This window comes from Pangasianodon hypophthalmus, chromosome 12 (genome assembly GCF_027358585.1).
Source record: "Pangasianodon hypophthalmus isolate fPanHyp1 chromosome 12, fPanHyp1.pri, whole genome shotgun sequence".
NCBI classification, from domain to species: Eukaryota; Metazoa; Chordata; class Actinopteri; order Siluriformes; family Pangasiidae; genus Pangasianodon; species Pangasianodon hypophthalmus.
This window is the reverse complement of record NC_069721.1, coordinates 25,759,160-25,778,843: the sequence shown is the minus strand read 5'-3', so window position 1 is coordinate 25,778,843 and position 19,684 is coordinate 25,759,160. Positions and strand designations below refer to the sequence as shown.

At 42.8% G+C, this 19,684-nt stretch overlaps 1 protein-coding gene across 1 annotated transcript; it reads right to left on the bottom strand.

Annotated features, from left to right (window-relative positions):
- Positions 1-3,100: 3,100 nt before the first annotated feature.
- Positions 3,101-15,783, bottom strand: star2 (steroidogenic acute regulatory protein 2). Its single transcript, XM_026911246.3, has 7 exons — positions 15,662-15,783; positions 14,452-14,574; positions 14,227-14,363; positions 13,595-13,753; positions 12,836-13,020; positions 11,822-11,915; positions 3,101-3,976 (listed from the first exon to the last, which is right to left on the bottom strand). Exons 1-7 carry the CDS (start codon positions 15,723-15,725, stop codon positions 3,878-3,880), a joined length of 861 nt encoding a protein of 286 aa, XP_026767047.2. The 5' UTR covers positions 15,726-15,783; the 3' UTR covers positions 3,101-3,877.
- Positions 15,784-19,684: the final 3,901 nt, after the last annotated feature.

Here is a 19,684-nt window from a genome sequence, read left to right as displayed (position 1 = left end):
GTCACTGTTATAACCCTGAAACTGATTATTTTCCTGTAACAGCAGGAGCCCAAGAGGTTTATCTCTCTTACATCACAGCAATTCACCAACATTTACCTTTATTATTATTATTAATCATAGAACATTATACTTTCTTTCCATTTATAGTTAATGTTTGTTAAACAAGTTAGTTCCTGTTCTCACTTACAGTATGTTATAGCAGCTATAAACTCCATCCTGAAGATGTCGAAAAACTTAAACCAGCTTTACCTCTGACTGTTACAAAGCTCTGACACTGGAGACTCCTTCCTTACATGTTAAATAAACATCTCCTTACAGAAACCTTCAGCAGATCAGTGATTACGCTTGGAGAGATTGCCAGTATCACCTCCTTTAGGTGTGCAAATGACATAAATATCTCACGAGTGAATAAATCACTGACTACTCTCACCCACTGTCAGAGAATCCTACACCTACATCAGAAGAAGTCTTGTTCATGTTGCTTCATTTGCTATAATCAGTAACAGTCAGTGGCAGAAATTGTTCCTTACAGTACAGTAAAGTCCCATGATTACCTTTCTGCCATACTTTTCTCCAGCTGTGGCATTCCCTTCTTGCTGTTGTAGTAATAGTGAGCGTGTTTTTAATGGCACAGAGGCTTTATGTCCATGTGTCACGATAAAACCTCTTTTAGTTACTGTTAGTCGCTTCACTCTTTAGGTCAACATTTTTCAAAAAAACGAGTTAATTATGCTGCATTCAGTCCATGTTCCCTGAGCTAGGTGTCAAGGTTTCCTGGCAGGACTTGCAGCAGTAATGATGTTCCCTGTGTCCTTGCTCGCAGCACTAACTTTATCCAGCAACAATACAATTCACTTCAATTTTATTCAGTTTTATTTGTACAGCGCTTTTAACAATGGACATTGTCACAAAGCAGCTTTACAGAAATATATATATTCCGGATATAAATTATAACTGTATAAATTTATCCCTAATGAGAAGCCAGAGGTGATGGTGGTGAGGAAAAACTCCCTGAGACGATATGAGGAAGAAACCTTGAGAGGAACCAGGCTCAAAAGGGAACCATCCTCATCTCAGTGACACCCGATAGTGTGATTATAAATCATTCCCTTCTATAACTGTGTACTACATGGACAAATAGTGCAGTTGTGTAACCAGGAAATTCATTACAGTTTTCACAAGAAGTCTGTTTTGTTGAAGTTATTAACTGTTCCCTGATGGAGACCTGAGTGTGACACTGTTTGTGGGAATTGCTGTCAGAGCAATTGAAGTCCAAAGTCATCTTTATGGTTTCTAAGTGCTGCCATCCTCAGTAATCTCAGTGATCTTCAGGCTGTCTGTGTTGGAGGTCATCCTCAGCAAGAGCAAGTGATTTCCAACTGATGAGAACTCCAAGCAGAAGTAGGTCATCAGGATGGATCAGGCAGGTCCGGAGAGCAGGAGGGGTCAGGATCACTGGTATCTCAGGAGTAGCATGTGTAGCTCGACTGAGAGAGAGAGAGAGAGAGAGAGACTTCCACAGCTGTTATGTTTTCAACAGATGGCATGTATAGAAAAGACATCTTCGGTGGCATAAGGATCTTCTCAGACAGCTGAGACTGTTTATCAGATGCTTAACATTATTATCCCTGTCCCCTACATCCTGAGATGATGGAATCTTTAGCAGCTCGTGGTCTCTCTTCCACCTGAGAGAGTGCTGCCAGCGCTAGGTAAGAGATCAGAGCTTGTTTAGGGTGGTGACTTCCAGAAATCCAGCTCTGACTGAACAGTGTGGCAGTGGCTCAGCACCAGGCTTGGTTTGGGATCATATGAACACTGTGTAGAATCAAAACAGTGAACATTCCCCAACTAACCCACTAATACTGGGTCGAATTTTCAGGTTCAGAGATTCACTGCTAGCTGCAATGATGCTGCTTGTGTCCTTTCAGTTAATAATAATGATCTTTTAAAAGTGAGTCTCTTATTGCTAAGGCTTTTCTACAGATGGTAAATCTTCAAGAGATGTCCCATTTCCCCACTATTACCTCCTTCAGTTGTGTAGATGGTGGTATAGGGCTGAAATGTTGAAATCTGGAGTTCTGAAACCCTGCAGCTGTTCAGGATGCAGAACGTGGAGATTGTCCAAGGTTCATCTTCCCAGCTGCAGTGGAGACTCTCGAGTTTTGTCCTTTTGTGGGTTTTCTGGTCACACAGAGCTTCTGTAACACTCCACTTCTCTAATGTCGCTGTAGAGGAACTGGCCAAGGCTCGCTGTCAGCTCTGACATTACACATCTTCTCCGGATCTGAATTGTGGACTTCATTTGCATTTACACGTTACTTAAACCTTTGTTTGGTTCCAGACCCAATATATTATAGCCATGCAGTTTTAACATGTAGTCGAATTGCTTACATGTAGCGTTCCTAAATATAACATCATTATAAGCAGTATTAATGGAAATCCAGAAATCCGTTCTCACACTCGGGAAATACTCTGGCTGAGTATCCCGTCTGTCGTAGAAGCGTCTAATGAGATATTTCATTGCACTTTCCAGTGCAGGATTATGAAATGGTTGTTCAGATTCCTTCCTGCCAATTTAAACTCTGCGTTAGAGAGAAAGGTCAGCGGGTGACAGACGTGGAGCCCTGTCTCCTGTCTCCTGCCCCCATCCCCCCCGCTGTGATATTCTTCTGGTGTCCTCAGGGGCGTCTTACAGCATGGCTAAGACCTATCATTACACAGAAAGGTCAGCCATAAAGAAATGATAAGTGCAGGCTGAGAAAATGAGTTTTGGCTCTTAGGTCCAAACGAATTGTACGGTGTATTTATAAAATCATGATGGGATGATAATCATATAAATATTTCACACAGGTGAATTAATTAGATGTCTCGTTGTGTCTTTGAATGAGTAATAAACACTGTGTGTAGTGTGGAGTTACTCTTTCCACCCTGAAGTTGATTATTTTCCTATATCAGCACGTCCCCAAGTGTTTTATTCCTCTTACACCACAGCAGTTTACCAATGATTACATTTTTTATTAAACAATGACACAGCATACTTTTTTATCCATTTATAGTTACATTTATGATTGTGTGAAACAGATTAGTTCCTGTTCTCACAGACATTATAGCAGCTATAAACCAATGTACAGTATGATTGAGTAAGTTAACGTCAGTTCAATAGATTTATTAGGAATTAGGGATGTAACTTTATAGAAATGTGATATTTGGAATGATATGGATAGGAAGTGTAGTATTTTATTTTATATATTTTTTTCTTCTGTCATCAAATTACATTCTGCAAATTGCTATTTATTGCTGTATTTTGTGAAACATCTGAAAAATGACTTCTTTCTTCTGAAAATGAAAATGTCGGCCGTGTGGAAATATTTCACAGATTCTACAAGGGACTTTTGTGAAAGCATTAAATCAAAACATTCTTAAATGATTTAAAGTTTGAAATTAGAAAAAAATGTAAAGATTAGTCATAATTGTATATTAGTTATATAATCTCATAATCAGGAACATTAGATCAATTTGATTTGATTTTTTTAATTTTTATTTAAGAATGTTCATGTGAGTAAACCTTAATGAGGAATAATTAAAATGATCATTTTCCACATCTGAGCTTTCTGTTGGGAAAAAAGAAAACGGAACTACAGATGAGGTTTGTGTTTCATGTCATCATTCCTATATCATCATCATCATCATCATCATCATCTTCATCTTCATCTTCATCATCATCTGTGTGTTTGATACAGTGAAATGTAACCAGTTTTTTGGTCCCTCATTCAGACTTTTGAACCTGAATGTCAGGATGATTTTAGTCCAATTGTGCATGTGTGTGTGTGTGTGTGTGTGTGTGTGTGTGTGTGTGTGTGTGTGTGTTAGCAACAGCTCATTTCCTGCTCATCTCCAGTCGTCTTCGTAGGTGTCTCGTGAAGTCGAGTTGAGCCTGAGGGAGCGCCTGATTCACCAAAGATTTAGGAAGCCAGCCCTGAGGAGAGACAAAACACAAAACACTGTGTGTGGAGACAGCAGTAGACCTCATCACCTGTCCATCACCTGTCCATCGCCTGTCCATCGCCTGTCCATCGTCTGTCCATCGCCTGTCCATCACCTGTCCATCACATGTCCATCACCTGTCCATCACCTGTCCATCATCTGTCCATCACCTGTCCATCGCCTGTCCATCGTCTGTCCATCACCTGTCCATCACCTGTCCATCGCCTGTCCATCGCCTGTCCATCGTCTGTCCATCGCCTGTCCATCACCTGTCCATCACATGTCCATCACCTGTCCATCACCTGTCCATCATCTGTCCATCACCTGTCCATCGCCTGTCCATCGTCTGTCCATCACCTGTCCATCATCTGTCCATCACCTGTCCATCGCCTGTCCATCGTCTGTCCATCACCTGTCCATCACATGTCCATCATCTGTCCATCACATGTCCATCATCTGTCCATCACATGTCCATCACCTGTCCATCACCTGTCCATCATCTGTCCATCACATGTCCATCACCTGTCCATCATCTGTCCATCACCTGTCCATCAGTGGTTTATTAAAACTTAATCACCTGTCCATTACCTACAGCTACACACATGGTACACCAACTATCCAGCACCTGTCCATCACCTGTTAATCATATGTTTATGAACTGTCCATCTCTCGTTATCACCTGTCCATAATTCATCACCTGTTTGTCACGTCAAATATATTAATGGAAACAAGACAGCTAGGTGTGTGTGTGTGTGTGTGTGTGAGAGAGAGAGAGAGAGAGAGAGAGAGAGAGATGAAGGCCACAGCAGTGTGTAGTGGGAGGATGAAGGTTATCTTACATTCTTAATACTTGTTCCAAATCTTTACTAACACACTGAATAACCTGATACCACACCTGCTTTCCCTCTCTCTCTCTCTCTCTCTCTCTCTCTCTCTCATACACACACCTGCTTTCCCTCTCTCTCTCTCTCTCTCTCTCTCTCTCTCTCTCTCATACACACACCTGCTTTCCTCTCTCTCTCTCTCTCTCTCTCTCTCTCTCTCTCTCTCTCGTACACACACACCTGCTTTCCCTCTCTCTCTCTCTCTCTCTCTCTCTCGTACACACACACCTGCTTTCCCTCTCTCTCTCTCTCTCTCTCTCTCTCAATCTATCCTTCTTAGAGTTGAAAATCTTCTCTTATATATATATATATATATTTTTTTTTTTTACCCATAAATGCAAAACATGAAATCCACCATCTCTGAACAAACTTTAGGTTACATGTCAAACTTCAGAAAACCCCCTTTCTCTCTTTTTTTTTCTACAAAACAAGTACTTAACAGTTATTTACAAACAATTTATAAATCCAGCTTTTTTTGGAGCAGTGTGTATTCTCTGTGGATATCTGCGTCCCGCTTGCTCTGGGGCAGCTACACTCACTGAATTTGGTGTGATCAACGTTTCTGCCTCGCTGGAGGAGTCTGGTGCAATGACCGGCACAGAAGTCTTTTGACAAGAGGGGGTCCAAGTTTTCACTGTTGTAGTCACTGTTGGATCTTCAGCACCCCAGGCAAAAGAGGTCCTTCTCCAGGTTTCCATGGCAACATGTGATTCACATGCACTGCGCTTTCTCTGACCCTCCTGTATGCGGTAAATTACAGGGCCCCTTCTCTCTACCACAGTTACTCACAACCGTTTCTCCTGTCCTCCTCTGAAATTTCAGACACACACCTGTTCCTCCTCCACACGTGATTATAGGACTCCTTTTCCTTAGTCCTGCTGTTTCTTTTGTTCTAGCTGTTTTTCTTGGTCAGATTTGGCTTATCAAGAAGTTTGCTAGTCTATGTTTAAGTGAAAGCATCTGTTTACTGTTTCTCCAAAACGCTTTTCAGGAGTGCTTGCTTCAGAATCTGAGCAGATCTCTCTGCAGCTCGATTCGAGGCAGGATGATAGGCGGAAACCCATGTATGATTCCATTCCCTTTTAAGAACTCTGTGAGCTCAGGCGATACGAGCTGCAGGCCGTTATCAAAGCCCATCTCCTCAGATAACCCATTAGTGTGTGTAGCCCTCGGAGTGCCTCAGTGGTGACACTGGAATGACTTCTAAGCCATTTTGAATGGCTGTCAATCACTACTAGGAAAAACTGTGTGTCTCTTTCCGCAAAATCAGTGTGGTCTCTCTGCCATGGGTGCTCAGGCCATCTCCACGGATGAAGGGGTGCCACGGCCGGCAACTTTTGTACTGCCTGACAGCAGTGACAGCTCCACACTTCCTGCTGCATGCATCCGTCTAATCCTGAGCCAGAGCCTTCATACAGCAGATCCCCGGATGCTCATGATGTAACGCGTCCAGACAGCTCACATCTGCGTGTGAAGTAAGGTTTCAAACTCTCCTCAGAAATATATATGGGCCAGCCATTCACAGCGTAATCCCACACCTTGCATAGTACTGGATCTTTCCATGTTGCTTATGTCCCTGACACACATAGGAAGCTCTTCCACATGAGAAAAGTAAAACACACTTCCCTCTTTCCCGGTGTCGTCTTTTTCCACTGCTGGTAGTCTGGACATTGATCGGCGTTCATGTGGTCTGATGAATAGAGCAGTGGTGGCTCAGGGTTTAAGGATCTTGGTTATTGATCAGAAGGTCAGGGGTTCAACCCCCCAGCACTGCCAAGCTGCCACTGTTGGGCCCTTGAGCAAGGCCCTAAACTCTATCTGCTCCAGGCACTGTATCATGGCTGACCCTGCTCTCTGACCCCAGATTCCTAACAAGCTGGGATATGTGAAGAAAAGAATTTCCCTGTGCTGTAATGCATATGTGACAAATAAAGGCTTCTTCTTTGAATTGTGGTACTCAGTATCATAGTTATAAGCCATCAGCACTTGATGCCCATCGTTGCTAGGGTTGGTATTGCTGCTTTTGGTCCAAGTATTTACAGCAGAGGCTTGTGGTCAGTTAAAAGTGTGAATTTCCATCCATAAATATATTTATGAAACTTTTTGACCCTACATGTTATTGCCAGAGCTTCATGCTCAATATGAGCACACTTTGTCTGGGTCTCAGAGAGGGTACGAGATGTGAACGCTACAGGCTGCTCTTCTCAATTGTCCATAATGTGCGAAATCACAGCGTCCAGCCCATAAGGTGAGGCGTCACATGCTAATTTCAGGGGTAAGTTGGCATTATAATGCACCAGAGCTGTGCTACTGAGCAACAGCTGATTAGCCTTCTCAAAGCCTCATCGCAGGTAGCAGCCAAGCTCAACAGTTGCTTCAGTTTTAGCAAATTATGTAGAGGCTGAAACAGGCTGGAGAAAACAACAATAATAATTCAGGAGGCAAGGAAAGACCGTAGTTGAGTGACATTGCTTGGCTTTGGGGCATTAACAGCTGCTGCCACCTTTTCCTCGGTGGGGTGCAGGCCCTCCTTGTCAAATACCCAACGCTGCTTTGCATGAACTGACACTTGGAGAGTTTTACCTCTGAAGTCTAGAAAGCCCTTCGTCCAGCCTCCTGATACGTTCCTCTTTTGAGCTGGCTAGTGACGAGAATATCATCTGCTCCATGACTGCTTGGAAATTAACTCCATAACTAAGGCGATGGTACCTGTGCAACCCCTGGGGAGTACTGATGGTGAGATATTCTCTGAGTCTGTGTCTAATTCCAGCTGTTGATATGCATGTGCCAGGTCATGTTTGCTGAACAATGTGCCTCCCACTAAGGTAGCAAACAAGTCCACTGCGTTTGGTAAAGGATATGTTTCCTCATCTGGTTTACAGTGACTTTATAATCCCTACATATGCGGATAGATTTATCCTTCTTTGGCACAGTCTGCACAGTCACTTCTTTCAGTCTTGGATATTATGCCTGCAAGTCTCTCCACTTCCTTTTTCACTGCATCTCATGTAGCATACGGAACAGGTCTAGCCTTCTGAAAGATAGGAGCTGCATCTGGGTGAATTCGAATAGTAGCTTTAAATCTTTTATAGCACTGGCTTTGTCTGAAAATACCTCTGAGTGTCGCCTCAACACCGCTTTTACTGCTGGGTCGAAGTCCACTTCAGTCCACATGTTTGGGTGAATCTGTCCCCTTTGACAATGACCAATGGCAACGTCACATTTTGCTTTTCATTCTGCACTCTATGAACCCCAGCAATGGAATCCTCTCACCACAATATGTAAGACAATTCTGTAAAAATTCTCCTTGTAAGATAATTCTTGTCTAATTCCTTTCCTCTGTGTGAAATCACCACTGCCCTTAAACCATCCTTTCCTTCTCCTAGGAAAAGGTTTTGCTTCCCACACAGCATTCACTGACCGTAAGTCTTTAATCTTTCCTGCAATTTCAAGCGTGTTTCTTGAGGCCAACTCCAAAGATGACGCAATTTCACAAACCTGTCTGAACGTCCTGTTGACTCAGCAATTTGCGTTGATGCCGCCATGTTTGCTCCGTCGTTAGCAGCTTAATTCCACTCGTGCCTTGTTCCTTTTTCTTCCTTTATGACAAGTGCACACCGTTGCATTCCTAGCAACTAACAGTCTCTGAAAATTTCACAGAGTCCTCGTCGCCACTGTAATATATTTGACTGGCAGGGATTCAGTGGTTGGGAAAGGAGACAGACTCCGAAGTGGCATGAACTCGGCTTACACACTTTACTGCACAATTTTAGAAAACTCACAGCCGTACCTCGCGTACCTACAAAATGGGCGTGGCTTAACATACAGGTTAACAAATAACTGCCAATACATTTGCATAATAATTACTTCGGCTCATCTATTACAGCGATAGTCTGTGTTTGTGTGTTTCAGTGTGTGTTAGTGTGTGCCAATGTGTGTCTGTGTGACAGTGTGTGTCAGTGTTTGTCAGTGTGTGTCGGTGTGTGTTGGTGTTTTAGTGTGTGTCAGTGTGTGCCAGTGTGTGTTTGTGCGTGGCAGTGTGTGTCAGTGTGTTAGTGTGTGTCAGTGTGTGCCAGTGTGTGTTTGTGCGTGGCAGTGTGTGTCAGTGTGTGTCGGTGTGTTAGTGTGTGACAGTGTGTGCCAGTGTGTGTCTGTGTGTCAGTGTGTGACAGTGTGTGTCTGTCAGTGTGTGCCAGTGTGGGTCAGTGTGTCAGTGTGTGTCGGTGTGTGTTGGTGTGTCAGTGTGTGCCAGTGTGTGTTTGTGCGTGGCAGTGTGTGTCAGTGTGTGTCAGTGTGTTAGTGTGTGCCAGTGTGTGCCAGTGTGTGCCAGTGTGTCAGTGTGTGACAGTGTGTGTCAGTGTGTGTCAGTGTGTGCCAGTGTGTGTTTGTGCGTGGCAGTGTGTGTCAGTGTGTGTCAGTGTGTTAGTGTGTGTCAGTGTGTGCCAGTGTGTGCCAGTGTGTCAGTGTGTGACAGTGTGTGCCAGTGTGTGTTTGTGCGTGGCAGTGTGTGTCAGTGTGTGTCAGTGTGTTAGTGTGTGTCAGTGTGTGCCAGTGTGTGCCAGTGTGTCAGTGTGTGACAGTGTGTGTCAGTGTGTGTCAGTGTGTGCCAGTGTGTGTTTGTGCGTGGCAGTGTGTGTCAGTGTGTGTCAGTGTGTTAGTGTGTGCCAGTGTGTGTCTGTCAGTGTGTGCCAGTGTGTGTCTGTGTGTCAGTGTGTGACAGTGTGTGTCTGTCAGTGTGTGTCTGTGTGTCAGTGTGTGACAGTGTGTGTCTGTAAGTGTGTGTCTGTGTGTCAGTGTGTGCCAGTGTGTGTCTGTGTGTCAGTGTGTGACTGTGTGTCTGTCAGTGTGTGTCTGTGTGTCAGTGTGTGACAGTGTGTGCCAGTGTGTGTCTGTGTGTCAGTGTGTGACAGTGTGTGTCTGTCAGTGTGTGCCAGTGTGTGTCTGTGTGTTAGTGTGTGACAGTGTGTGTCTGTCAGTGAGTGTCTGTGTGTCAGTGTGTGACAGTGTGTGTCTGTCAGTGTGTGCCAGTGTGTGTCTGTGTGTTAGTGTGTGACAGTGTGTGTCTGTCAGTGAGTGTCTGTGTGTCAGTGTGTGTCAGTGTGTGCCAGTGTGTGTCAGTGTGTGTTGGTGTGTTAGTGTGTGTCAGTGCGTGGCAGTGTGTGTCAGTGTCTGTCAGTGTGTGCCAGTGTGGGTCAGTGTGTGTCGGTGTGTGTTGGTGTGTTAGTGCGTGGCAGTGTGTGTCAGTGTGTTAGTGTGTGTCAGTGTGTGCCAGTGTGTGTCAGTGTGTGTCAGTGTGTGCCAGTGTGTGTCAGTGTGTGTTTGTGCGTGGCAGTGTGTGTCAGTGTGTGTCAGTGTGTTAGTGTGTGACAGTGTGTGCCAGTGTGTGTCTGTCTGTCAGTGTGTGCCAGTGTGTGTCTGTCTGTCAGTGTGTGTCAGTGTGTGTCAGTGTGTGTCAGTGTGTGTCAGTGTGTGTCAGTGTGTTAGTGTGTGACAGTGTGTGCCAGTGTGTGTCTGTCTGTCAGTGTGTGCCAGTGTGGGTCAGTGTGTCAGTGTGTGTCAGTGTGTGCCAGTGTGGGTCAGTGTGTCAGTGTGTGTCAGTGTGTGTCAGTGTGGGTCAGTGTGTGTCAGTGTGTGCCAGTGTGTCAGTGTGTGACAGTGTGTGTCAGTGTGTGTCAGTGTGTGTCAGTGTGGGTCAGTGTGTGTCAGTGTGTGCCAGTGTGGGTCAGTGTGTCAGTGTGTGTCATCTACAATGGATCTAAAAAGTTTACACACCCGTTAAAACTGCAGGGTTTTGTGATGGAAAAAAAAATGAAACCAAGATAAATGATGTTAGATCTTTTGGGACCTTTAATGTGAAATAGCAACCAACAACATTCAAGTGAAAAACAAACAAATGTTTTAAGGGGAAAAAAGAAAACAAAACTTACAATAACCTGGTTGCATAAGTATACACACCCTTTTATAATGGGTCATATGACTGCTCAGGATTCACCATGCACGTTCAAACTCATGTTAATTATCGTACAGCTGGCATCAGTGAAGTGCTTCTGAAATAAAGATCAGATGTTTCTGTACGATTTTCTTGTTTTCATCTGACTGCTGAAGCCAAAGAGCTTGCAAAGCATGTAGGGGATCTCACTGTGGAAAGGTATCGATCAGGAGAGGGGTACAGAACAATTTCCAAAACATTAGGTGTACCACGGTGAAGCACGGTGGTGGCAGCATCATGTTATGGAGCTGCTTCTCTTCAGCTGGGACTGAGGCTCTAATCAAGACACAGAGAATCATGGATCGCTCCAAATATCAATCTGTTCTGGCTAAAACCTGCAGGCGTCTGTTAGACAGCTGAAGATGAAGAGAAATTTCTCCTTCCAGCAGGATAACGACCCAAAGCACTAATCCGAGTCAACAAAGCACCGGCTTCAGAAGAAGAAGATCAGAGTTATGGAATGGTCCAGTCAGAGCTCAGGTCTAATCTAAATCTAAAACCTGTGGAATGACTTGAAGAGGCCGTGGACAGATCTGATCTCTATCTGATGGATCTGGAGCGGTTTTGTAGGGAAGAGTGGAATAAAATTACTGAATCAGCATGTGCTGAGTCGACAGACTCTCACCCCAAAACACTGAGTGCTGAATTACAAGCAAAAGCTGCTTTAACAGGGGGTTAGTTAAGGGGTGTGTTTACTTATGCATCCGGGTTATAGTGTGTTTTTTCTTTCATATTTTCTCCTAAAACATTTCTGTTTTTCGCTTGAACGTTATTAGTTTCTATTTCGCATTAAAGATTTATCTTGGTTTCATTTTTTACATCAGGGGCGTGTAAAGGTTTTATATCCACTGTATAGCAGTGATAGAGTTGTTTACTGGTTTAGAGTAATTTTGTAACTGATAATAATAGTTTATAATAAATAACACCTTTGGGCTCTAGAATAGTTTAGTAGGAATAAATTTACCTTCACGTCCATGTTGAGCAGCCAGGTGAACTTGCTCTTTCCAGCGCAGCCTGGTGACGGCTGGATTATGATACACGTGGGACCATCTTCAGCTCTAATAATAATAATAATAATAATAATAATAATAATAATAATAATAATTGGAAAAGTGTAAATCAAACTGATTTACTGATTATCGTGCTTTGTGATCTAAACTCCAGAGGAGCACATAGCTAGCAATATGCTTAATTATTTATAATAATTGACGACATCTGAATGCTAATAAAATAATCTTGAAGTTGAAACATTAAAAATATGTCAACAATGAAAGGATTTCTAACTATTTTTTAAATTTTAAATGAAGAGTTTCTGTTTGGATTAAGATCACATCGCCGCGCAGAAACGCCGCTTGTCCGAGTAATGAAGTAAAAATGGAGAATTTAAACTCTGACTAAACTCTGGAGTAACACACGGTTCTCCGCTAGCGTCCTACTGTTTCATATCTGCTGCCATTACGACATGATATTTAGAAATATGGCATTAAAGGTGAGCTTTAATCATAATCGACTTGCGATAAAATCATTAAATGTGTTGTAACAAAATGTAAAGTATACAGTGTAATGTCATTCTTTATACTATAATATACCAGAATATCTGATCAACCAATCACAAAGTTGATCATGTGACATCACCACTAAACTTTCTTTCTTTCTTTCTTTCTTTCTTTCTTTTGTTTAGCATAAATACTAGCTTTATAGCTTATACAGTAAAATAGGTTGAGAGATATTAGCCAAGTTAGCTAGCTAGCTGCTGAGAATAAAGTGCTAAAGTTAAAGCTAGCACCCTAGCAGTAGCTAGCATTATGTAGCGAGCTAAGATCTTTAGAAAGCTAGCTAATAATATTCTGTAAATAAAATCAAAGTTTGCTAGCAAGCTAGGCACTGTTAGTGAAGGACAGACTAGCGGTGATGTCATGTTTAGGTTTAGGGTTTGTGATTGGCTATGAGTACTGGGTTTTGTGGTTGTCATGGATACCTGATGAATCCTGGCTGCGGTGGAAAAGCCTCCAGGTGAGTCGCAGCTCCGCCCAGGTAAATACAACGCTTCGTCTTCAGCGAATGCCTGACACTCAGGAAATCCCGCTGACCAATAAGATTCCCCGCTTTTCCCGCTGAAACCTCGTGCGTTACCATGGTTTCCTTCCCTATGTGTTTCAGGACCTGTGAGGCAACAGGAACGTTTTTAAATACGTTAAAACAATTAAATACCATTTAAACTGTAATAGATATCTAAATGTTAAACACACACATTTTCTCTCCAAGTGTGTGTTTATAGTAAATACAAATTTAGCGCTATATTTTATTATGTTTTATAAAGTTACAGTACCTTGAGGTGCACCTTACTGGGATTTTATCGCACTTTAAATTCACTATTTCAACTCAAAAATAAATAAAATAATGCTTAATTCAGTGTGTTAATTCGATGCGCTCTCCTGTAAAGAATACACATAACTGAGACACGCCTCTTTTTTAGACAAACTCCGCCCCCTGTGTGCGTAACTCTGACGTAGCTACTGAATGACGCGTAAGTGTGTAGTTACGTCTGAGGCCTGAATACTGACGTGTGGAATTTCAGTGTTAAATCCTGGAAGTGTGTGTAAATATTTAATAAAACAACAACAGCAGGATATTAGTGAAAAATCCTAACTATATGATCATATCATCAGAAGACCACAATACTAAAGTTAATCTATTCTAATTTTAATGTATACGATGAATATAAAGTGTAACAGACCTTGATGTGTGCGATGCTGGGGTTCCACTCGTTCATCTCCTCCACTTTAACAAACAGAACCTCGTATAACTCATCAGGAGAGGCGTCGAGTTCAGCCTCCAGTCTGAACACCTTACGGTTCCCCTGAACCACTTTACTGTAGATCACGTCACCACTGTCCTGTTCACACACGCACACACACGCACACACACACGCACACACACACGCACACACACACACATATTCTATCATTAATAAATAACTAGGGAGGTGTGTGTCACACCCGGTGTTCAGCTCAGACTGATGTTTATTATCGCTTTCACTTGGTTAGCTACGCTGGAACAACGCTAGCTAGCAGTGTGGGCATTCGAATAAACAACAGAAAGAAAGAAAGAAAGAAAGAAAGAAACAGGATGGAGTGATAGGGAAAAGAAGAAAGAAAAGTAAAAGTAAGATGGAAAGAAAGATGGGAAAAAAAGAAAGACAAGATAGAAGGATGGAATAAAAAATGAATGAAAGATGGAAGGATATTAGAGAAAAGATATAAAAAAAGAAGAAAGAAAAGCGAGGCTGCTGATTGGTCGGTTGCTCATTAACGCTCGTTGTGACATCATCAGTGCGTAGTGGAGAAAATGAAAAGAAATGAAAGTGACCTCTGTGATTTCCGTCCTCCAGCCGTCAACGTTCCGTGTGATGTCCAGCGCTCTCTGTAGAGCTTCCTGTCCCTGCTGCTGGTACGACAGGTCCGTGTCCTCCACGCCATCACGCCGTCCGTCTGTCCGCTCCGTCTCTGTGGACCAGGACACGGATATCTCACACCACACACACTCAGACCCTGTGCTCTGATCCCAGCTCTAACACCGATCCCTCACTCTCACCCTCGCTGATGTTCCTCCAGCTCCACGCCACGTCCCAGCTCCTGCTCCCCACTGACACTCTTCCTGTCTTCTGCATGTGGGCGATTTCCTGCCCTAAAGCTGCCATGGCCGTACGCTGCAGACCTGACACGTGCACACACACGCACACACACACACGCGCGCACACACACGCACACACACACAAACACACACACACACACAATATATAACACAATATAAATATACACAACCAACCAAACTCCATATTTCAGTATTTAAAAAATAATCTAATGTCACATTTCACTCGGTTCATATTAATTACTGCAGCACATTCAATTACAGATAGATAAAGTGCAAAAGTTTACACCCCCCGTTGATTTTGAAAAAGAATTATCTACAAATAAAAATAATTCCAAAAGATCAAAATAAAATGTGGTGCAACAATTCAATCCAGCTATTATTATTATTATTATTATTATTATTATTATTATTATTAGTAGTAGTAGTAGTAGTAGTAGTAGTGGTATTTATTTATTTATTTATTTATTTATTGTTGTTCTAACACTGTTGTTGTATTATCTTTCACCGTTTATATTTACTGTGATTCCTTGTTTTGTTTATTTTTTAAAGCTTTAGTTCTTTTATCCTCAAAATTATTGTTGATTGTCGATTTTTTTATGTAAAGCACTTTTTGAAATTTTAGTCTCAAAATGAAAACTGCTATAAATAATTCTTCTTCTTCTTCTTCTTCTTCTTCTTCATCAACTTATTTTCATTTATATTGTAGAATTAAGTCAACTTCCAAAGTTCAACTTCAAATGAACAGAAAAATTAGAAAAATAAATAAAACAAAGAAAAGAAGTCAAACACTGGAGGATGGAGGCAGTTATGATACTAACACTACTGCTAATAAATAATAATCTGCTTTATAGCATGTTTCATTTTTAGTCCAAACTCTCAAAGTGCTTTACATAAAAAAATTATAAATTTACATGAAAAATAAAACAACATAAACAACATGTATAATGATAAAAGAACTTGATAAGGATTTTTTTAATTAAAGAAAAAAAGAAAGAATTATTGAGAAGATAAATAGCAGAGGATTTTAATAGAACAATTAGTAAATAAATAAAAATAAGTAAAATGTATATTTTTTATGGTAGATGTGTTAGATGTAAACTCAGATGACATGTGGTGATGTTAGTGATGTTAGTGATGTTAGTGATGTTACCTGTCACACTCCGGAGATGTTGGTATGAAATCCCACAGCACAGCTTAGCCACGGCCGACAGCATGATGCCGGTGTGTGTGTGTGAGCGTGTGTGTGAGTGAGTGTGTGTGTGTGAGTGTGTGTGAGAGACGGACGGCAGAGCGAGGACGACACGCTGCATGGTTTTATACAGCCACATGAAGGCCAGAATCTCAGATAAGACATATTTCATCAAGGACGCACTCGAGAGATGAAGAGGAAAGTGGAGCAGGTCATATTCTCATATTCAGCTTTCTTCTGGAAATATCTGGGTATTTATTTATTTATTTATTTAATATTTACTGTTATTTAATTATTATATCAGCTTCGTGTCATTGCGTTTACACCCGCAGTGTATAACTAATAAACTGATAATAACACTGAATATGGTTGCATATGTGTTTCCATTTGTTCTGATTATAAATGAGAGCTTCTCCATGTCTGTGGAACTGCGCTGGAGAGACGGAGAAGCGTTCTGTTCTTCTAAAAGATCTCCCCTCAGGTGTTGTGATGGAGGTGATGCTGGTGGTGGTGGAGAGCGCTGTCTAAAGACCAGCTCACACTGGATGTGTCGCGTCATGGGTGTGTTACAGGAGAGTGAAACATAAAATCTATTGAAAACCAGTGAAGTCTCAGACACACACTTTCTTCACGCTGTCCACTTCATTTGAAATCATAATCGACAAACATGGTGTGATTGTGTAACCTGTAGCTACACAGCAAAGTGTATACCATGATACTCATTTTACACCGACACGAGAAACCAAATAAACACACCAGTTATTCACTGAACAGCCGACTAACATAAACAGAGCTAAATACAATGTTCCATGATGCCACTGATTGATTAATACTCCGTAGACTACTAGTTTTGTTATCAATTTTGGTATCACTATTGACAATTATCCAAAAAACCTTTACTCATACTCATACTCCGTCTCGATCAAGCCGAACTCGACGCCTCCGCTGCCAAGAAGTCTAGTCCTTATTGTTATCTGTTTGCCCAAAATCCCCTTAAAATATAAGGAAGCTATTGAAGAAAAACCATTTCAGATATTTGACCTTGATGTGACCTTGATCTTGTTTGGATCAATTCCAGAATCTGTTGGTGACAATGATAATTGCTCTGTACTGGAATTTCCCACCTGGGATTAATAAAGTGTTATCTCTTATCTTATATAAATCCTTCAAACATCCAACCACTTGTTCTTGGCATATCACGTTAATGAGAACCTCAGACGGACACACGGACGATCTGAAAACATAACACCTCCACCACCTAGTGACGCAGACCGGTACTGATTGATGCATCCGTTCACTTTCTTTGCACATCTTTGTAGATTATGTGCAATGAAAGTGTGATGTTGAGTGTGATCTCGGTTTTTCATGCTAATGATATTACAGAGCAGGGTTACCTGTAGGGTTCTGGTTTATACGCCTGCAGTGTCTCTAACACACCTGCTGTGGATTGAAACACTTGGTGAAAAGTGTTATTTTTGTGTACGATGTGCAGAAATGTGAATTGAATGTGTGTTGGTGCGTCTCCAGACCTATACGCGGCCACACACGGCACTCTGGGGCTTCAGAAGAAAGCTTGTCACATATACAATACAGTAGAGTGAAATCCTTTTCTTCACATATCTCAGCTTGTTTTTGAAGTAGAGGTCAGAGCTTAAGGTCAGCCGTGATACAGCGCCCCCTGGAGTAGAGAGGGTTAAGGGCCTTGTTCAAGGGCCCAACAGTGGCAGCTTGGAGGTGGTGGGGGTTGAACCCCTGACCTTTGTTGAAGCTGGAGCTCTAGCGGGTATGTTGAGGGGTTGTCAGTGTCAGTACTTTCCTGTCCAGTTAGTCTGTCGACTGTCCCAGCCACTGACGTCCAGCTGCACTCAGCTCGGCTGTACTTCAACTACATGCAGGTCAGAGTATTATTATGTGTGAACATGGTGACTGTTGTGATAGAGTGATAGTGTGTGTAGTGTTAATGTGTGTTGAGTGATGTGAATAAGCAGAGTTGTGTACTCGGCTCTCTCACTGTATCATTACTGTATCATGGCTGTGTGGTGTGAGGTGTGAGGTGAAGGAGATGGTGGATGTGAGATGGAGGTCAGGGATGATACAAGTTTGAGGTCACAGATTAGGTAACAAATCTCCACCGAGCTCTGCATGCAACTTTCAAACTAGCAACGGCTCTGTCTTGTCTCACACGTCCGTCCCTGTCCGGTCTCACACGTCCGTCCCTGCCCCGTCTCACACGTCCGTACCTGCCCCGTCTCACACGTCCGTCCCTGCCCCGTCTCACATCTCCGTCCCTGCCCCGTCTCACATCTCCGTCCCTGCCCCGTCTCACACCTCCGTCCCTGCCCCGTCTCACATCTCCGTCGCTACCCCGTCTCACATCTCCGTCCCTGCCCGGTCTCACACGTCCGTCCCTGCCCCGTCTCACACCTCCGTCCCTGCCCCGTCTCACACCTCCGTCCCTGCCCGGTCTCACACGTCCATCCCTGCCCGGTCTCACACCTCCATCCCTGCCCCGTCTCACACCTCCATCCCTGCCCCGTCTCACACGTCCGTCCCTGCCCGGTCTCACACCTCCGTCCCTGCCCGGTCTCACACCTCCGTCCCTGTCCCGTCTCACGTCTCCGTCCCTGCCCCGTCTCACGTCTCCGTCCCTGCCCGGTCTCACGTCTCCGTCCCTGCCCCGTCTCACGCCTCCGTCCCTGCCCCGTCTCACGCCTCCGTCCCTGCCCCGTCTCACATCTCCGTCCCTGCCCGGTCTCACACCTCCATCCCTGCCCCGTCTCACACCTCCGTCCCTGCCCCTTGCTATTGTCATCATGCTACAGCACTACTTGGTGAAAAAGTAGGTCATTACTGGACAAGGTTATTACGATGTCAGTAAAAAAAAGATCATATTTTGAGGTTATGAAATATATGAATGTTACTGAAAATCACAATGGATTCTGGTTTTATAGTGGAAACAGAGGCAGGTGAGACAGACAAAGTCTCCAGAAGAACTGCGACAGTCTTTCAGTGTCTCAGAACCTAGAGTTTGGAACACAGACTACCTCAAGTTCCAGGACTGTTCTTCTAGTTCCTCTTTTAGATCTGAGCTGAAAACCGGCAGTCATAGCTCAGTGGTTAAGATGTTGGGCTACTGATCAGAAGGTTGTGAGTTCAAATCCCAGCACTGCTGCTGTGGGCCCTTGAGCAAGGCCCTTAACCCTCAACTGCTCTGTTGTATAAATGAGATAAATATAAAACTATTCCGTTCTCTCAAAACTTTCACCTGTACAGTGACCTTGGGTTTGAGAAAGGCACGATATAAACTGAGCCTTGCTACATGTGGTCCTACTTCCACTGGGTTTTTTCCTCTCTGCAGGACGGAGTTAGAGGAACAGCACATCAGTGTAGCTCTTAGGCTGGAGTTTATCTGTTCATCCATTTCTGCTGCATCCACCGTCTTTTTGTGGAGAAGGAAAAAAAGAGGCATGAATTATCATGGTGTGAATGGATTCTCTTTGAAATATAAGTACAATCACCACATTTGATCTACACAGTGAATTAAACCTCATACACTGGATATAAAAGTTTACACACCCCTGTTAAAATCGCAGGTTTTTGTGATGAATCATAACAGAATTCTTTCCACCCTCAGTGTGAAATTACAACGTATAACAATTAAGTGTATATTCAGACAATCTGACGGATAAGACGTGTCATGGAGAAGACTGTCTAAAAAACGGACACCATAACTTAGCTTAGCACATGAGATTAGCGTACTGCTTTTTGTTTTTTTACGCTGGAATGAATTTTAGAATTTCACACAGAGGTTAAATGAATTAATTCTTTCTTATTTCTCACACATGTTTTGACTGTGTAGGTTTTAGAAAATGGCTGAATGGAAATTTCATTAAGTTACTTGCCAATGCATCTGACTCTCATTCCAGAGAGAAAAATAATTAAACATTTTAAATCCATGTACATATAACAATTAAATCCACACAC

Bases quoted from the DNA above. Each gene is read 5' to 3' on its own strand.
- star2 (XM_026911246.3), bottom strand. From the start codon at position 15,725: ATGCTGTCGGCCGTGGCTAAGCTGTGCTGTGGGATTTCATACCAACAT. The intron at 14,364-14,451 runs GTGAGAGTGAGG...CCTGGTCCACAG, and splicing joins CTGGAGGAACATCAGCGAGG to AGACGGAGCGGACAGACGGA. The intron at 3,977-11,821 runs GTAAATTTATTC...GTCTCTCCTCAG, and splicing joins TGCTCAACATGGACGTGAAG to GGCTGGCTTCCTAAATCTTT.